Raw genomic sequence first — 5,099 nt, forward strand, 5'->3', positions numbered from 1 at the left:
GTCGTCAAGTCGTTTAAGCTTATTTTCACCACTAGCGACAAATATTAATTTTGATTGATCGTTAAGTTGGCCTTTTATTATATCACATATATTAAAAGTCAAATATAATTTTTGAACACTTTTATATTATTAAAAATATATAATTCGACTCTCGAAATATATTAATTCATTATAAAACGTATACGTATTAGTATTTTTCACATATTAAAATGATTAGAATAAATTAAATTAATTATTAAAAAACTAAAAATTAATTAAACGACTTAGACTTAGATGATAATAATAATGAAACATTTATTAAAAAATAATTATAATAGGTCAGGTTAATATTTTATTTATTTATAACATCATAAAATTCTGTCCTTTCCGAAATACGCGAACGCTACGAAAAGATAAATTTCGTACATGCCGCCGGACGAGTTCATGAGCATGAGACGCTCTTATCTTGGGAACGTATTAATAGTTACTGCATTGACCACTACTACGATATGGCGCTGAAATCAGTGAGAAATGCTGGTCTCTCCTTCATCCAGACCTTTGGTATGGTATTTCTGTGCAGGTCTTCACGGGAGTTGCATCATTACACGTGAAGCTGGAAGAATACCGCCGTTTTCTGCCGATTCCTTATTAAGTTTGTATCGAAAGGAAAAAAGATGTTGACCGCGAGATTACTGAACCGCAATTACGTCGGTGTCGCGTGTGAGATCGCGAGGAAGCAACAATTCAGCACGATTTTGAAAAATGTGAGTACTGTAGAGCAACATCATCGCGGATTTTTTCCTAGCCTTTGCACGTCGCTAATTGCACGTCGTTTAACGTGAGATGCGTCTTTATTGGCAGCGCTTTTTGTCTTATGCGATAGATTCTGGATTATTTCGCGATTACGCATCGCAATAAGTTTTCGCCACACCTAATTCCACCATGACGCCGATTTTAAAGCCGGCACGTGAGTGGACCTCACGCCTCGCAAACGCTTTTAGATTTTTTAATATGCTCGATTTTCTCTGTACTTTTGTATTTTATTACTATTATTTAATATAATTGATCACATTATTCGCTTCAAGATAGTTTTATTACATAGATTTTTTTCTATAACAAAATCTACCTGGTTACAATGAAAATATATTTTTGTGATAAAATCAATATTGCTTCATTTGTTTAAAAAAAATGTATATAATATATATATATTAATGTCTTTCTTGAGTATTTGTAATTGTATTCGTTTTCTCTAACTTATTCTACAAAATTTTTAATAATCGTATACGATCTTCTGTGATAAAATAATTTTGTTGATTATGTAACAACTCTGTATTATTTTTTATTTGTATATTTATAAATTTATATTAATATTTTATAGGTTGCAGCTTCAACGGTTACTATATCACATCGACTTACCGATTTACAACAGTATCGACATAAGTAAGTAATTGAAAAGAAATATATATCAATTATATATTTTTCCCTGATTTAGAATAAGTTTAAGACATTTAAAACATTTTTTATAGATCCGAAGGTGTAAAAGGTGCAGTTATTGGTATCGATCTTGGAACTACATTCTCCTGTGTAGCAGTAATGGAAGGCAAACAAGCTAAAGTTATAGAAAATGCAGAAGGTTCTAGGACCACTCCCTCTTATGTTGCATTTACGAAAGGTAATTTTATTATCAAATAATATATTTAAAAGTTTATTAATTTTTTTTATATTGTAATCTATGAATTACAATTATTTATAAAATGAGTACAATGGGAAAGAAACAATTTTTGGAATATTTTTAATTTAATTTTGTATTCATTTAATTTAACCATTGTCTATTTGATTTTTCTTTGCAATAAATAAATTTTTCTCTTCAGATGATGAACGCTTAGTTGGCATGCCTGCCAAACGTCAAGCAGTAACAAATTCTGTTAATACATTTTATGCAACAAAACGATTAATTGGACGAAGATATGAAGATCCTGAAGTAAAAAAGGATATGTAAGCATCATATTTATATTTACACAGTTTATTATAATATAATTATATTTGCTAATATTATTACTATTATATAATATTATTTTTATAGGAAAAGTGTAACATATAAAATTGTGAAAGCATCCAACGGAGATGCATGGGTACAAGGTGCTGATGGAAAAATGTACTCTCCCAGTCAAATAGGAGCATTTGTACTTATGAAAATGAAGGAAACGGCTGCAGCTTATTTGAATACTCCGGTAAAAAATGCTGTTATTACTGTACCAGCATATTTCAATGATTCACAACGACAAGCAACAAAAGATGCTGGACAAATAGCTGGATTGAATGTTCTTCGAGTTATAAACGAACCAACTGCAGCTGCACTTGCATATGGCATGGATAAACAGGAAGATAAAATGTAAGAAAATTATATTTAAATTGATTTATATAATATGAAAAGACTTGAAAAGCGTTGTGTAAATATAATTCTTATTTTTGAAAAATCCATGTATCTTAAACATATTGAGATATTTTTCTGAAAGCTGTGCGATAATATTTTATATATTTTGTAAAAGGGAAAATAGATGTGATTTATTTGTATTGTTCTTTTGTTTTTTCAGCATTGCTGTTTATGATTTAGGTGGAGGTACTTTTGATATCTCAATTTTAGAAATCCAAAAGGGCGTTTTTGAAGTAAAATCTACAAATGGAGATACATTCTTGGGAGGAGAGGATTTTGATAATGCATTAGTTAATTACCTTGTATCTGAATTTAAAAAAGAGGTATACACACGTATTTTGCAACTAAATAAAATTAGTTATTACATTGAAATAAATTTAAAATCAATATCAATTAACAATTTTATTAAATATTACAGCAAGGCATAGATGTAACTAAAGATGCAATGGCAATGCAAAGATTGAAAGAAGCTTCAGAAAAGGCTAAAATTGAATTGTCAAGTTCTCTCCAAACGGATATAAATCTACCATATCTTACTATGGATTCTAGTGGACCAAAACACTTGAATCTTAAGCTATCCAGAAGTAAATTTGAGAGTCTAGTAAATGATCTGATTAAACGTACAATTCAACCATGTCAGAAAGCGCTTTCTGATGCCGAAGTAACAAAATCTGATATTGGTGAAGTTTTATTGGTTGGTGGCATGACTAGGGTTCCTAAAGTACAACAGACAGTTCAAGAAATATTTGGTAGACAACCATCAAAAGCTGTAAATCCAGATGAAGCTGTAGCAGTTGGTGCTGCAGTTCAAGGAGGTGTACTTGCAGGAGATGTGACAGATGTTCTACTTCTTGATGTTACTCCTTTGTCATTAGGTAAATTATTATTTAAATCGTTCTATTATTGTGTTTATATATATAAAACTATGATGTATTAGACTAATCTTCTCTCTGATGATATATGAAGACATTGATTTGCTGAGTTTTTAATTATTTAACTTTATAAATGAAGTTGCATTATGTATTAATTAAACCAAAAAATCACATTTTAAATATTTCTGTATAGGTATTGAAACACTTGGTGGTGTCTTCACAAGATTAATTTCTCGAAATACAACTATACCTACAAAGAAGAGTCAAGTATTTTCTACAGCAGCAGATGGTCAGACTCAAGTCGAGATTAAAGTTCACCAAGGCGAGCGAGAAATGGCTAATGATAACAAACTTCTGGGACAGTTTAGTCTTATTGGCATTCCACCTGCCCCAAGAGGTGTACCACAAATAGAAGTAACATTTGATATCGATGCGAATGGTATAGTGCATGTATCAGCCAGAGACAAAGGAACTGGGAAAGAACAACAAAGTATGTAACTTTTCTATAATATATTTTATATGTGTATGAAAAAGAATCAGTAACACAATGATGCTTATATTTTTCGTCTCCGAAGTTTACTTTAAAATTGAGTAAACATGTGGATTCCCATAACTGAGTCGTTTTAATAATAATAAGGTATTTTCTATATAAGTTATCATTTTAGTCTAACTCTGATTTTTTTATTACAGTTGTTATTCAATCTAGTGGTGGCCTTAGCAAAGATGAAATTGAAAACATGGTTAAAAATGCTGAGCAATATGCAAAGGCAGATAAAGTTAAAAAGGAAAGAGTTGAAGCTGTTAATCAAGCAGAAGGAATTATACATGATACAGAATCGAAATTAGAAGAATTTAAAGCACAATTACCACAAGAAGAGGTATAATATTAATAATTGTTTTTAACATTTTATATGTGAATATCTTTATATTTACTTTTTTCTATTTTATAGTGCGATAAACTTAAGGAATTAGTTGCCAAACTACGAGAGATCTTGGCTAAGAAAGATGATATTGAGCCTGAAGAAATAAAGAAACAAACGAACGAACTCCAGCAAGCGAGCTTGAAGCTATTTGAGATGGCATACAAGAAGGTATGTTTATATAAAAATTATAATATACGCGATTACAGTGCTATGTACATCTCAAGAACTATTATTTAAATATGTTGATTTTACAGATGGCAGCAGAAAGAGAAAGCCAAAATCAGTCACAACAGGAACCTGAAGGCGAGAAGAAGGAGGAGAAAAACTAATTATAATTAGATAATTCATACTTTGTAAAAAAAAAAAAAGAAAAAACAGATTCCATTTTTGCACACACTTGTATAAGTATCTGCTGTTTTTTTGCTCTCTTAAAAGAGTAATTTATTATATATAAAATCAGTTTCGATGATTTGTGCGAACAATAGACAAATTAGAAATTAAAAAACAAAAGTATTATGTCTATAAAAGAAAAAATAATTTCAATTCTTACAAAACGGCTTGAATGTCTTAACATACAATAGTATGATTGTAAAATGATTTGTACCAATAACAATGAAAATAGTTAAGTTATAATTATGATTTTATGAAATGCTATATAGTATATAAAATGAATGAATCTGAGATGAGAATAGAATTGAGAGAGAATGAGATGAATGTGTATTTTGTGCAAAACAAGTTATTCTGTAAACAATACATAATACATAGGTAATTGTAAAGAACATTGTTGCATTATGCGATGTAATCATCTTTTACTTGAATTTTTATTTAAATATCTTTAAGAAACAATTTTATGATTTTGTTTTGTTATTCAATAAATCTCTTAAATTTTAA

At 29.6% G+C, this 5,099-nt stretch overlaps 1 protein-coding gene across 1 annotated transcript; it reads left to right on the forward strand.

The window, feature by feature from the left end:
* The first annotated feature begins 537 nt into the window (after positions 1 to 537).
* On the forward strand, positions 538 to 5,099 carry Hsc70-5 (Heat shock protein 70 cognate 5). The gene is made up of 11 exons (XM_029316175.2): positions 538 to 743; positions 1,358 to 1,419; positions 1,506 to 1,651; positions 1,851 to 1,974; positions 2,063 to 2,371; positions 2,574 to 2,736; positions 2,832 to 3,288; positions 3,479 to 3,775; positions 3,976 to 4,163; positions 4,236 to 4,376; positions 4,463 to 5,099. The coding sequence occupies exons 1-11, from the start codon at positions 654 to 656 to the stop codon at positions 4,535 to 4,537; spliced, it is 2,052 nt and encodes a 683-aa protein (XP_029172008.2). The 5' UTR covers positions 538 to 653; the 3' UTR covers positions 4,538 to 5,099.

The sequence above is a fragment of the Nylanderia fulva genome, unplaced genomic scaffold (genome assembly GCF_048542155.1).
Source record: "Nylanderia fulva isolate GAGA-0341 unplaced genomic scaffold, ASM4854215v1 Scaffold7, whole genome shotgun sequence".
Lineage (NCBI taxonomy): Eukaryota > Metazoa > Arthropoda > Insecta > Hymenoptera > Formicidae > Nylanderia > Nylanderia fulva.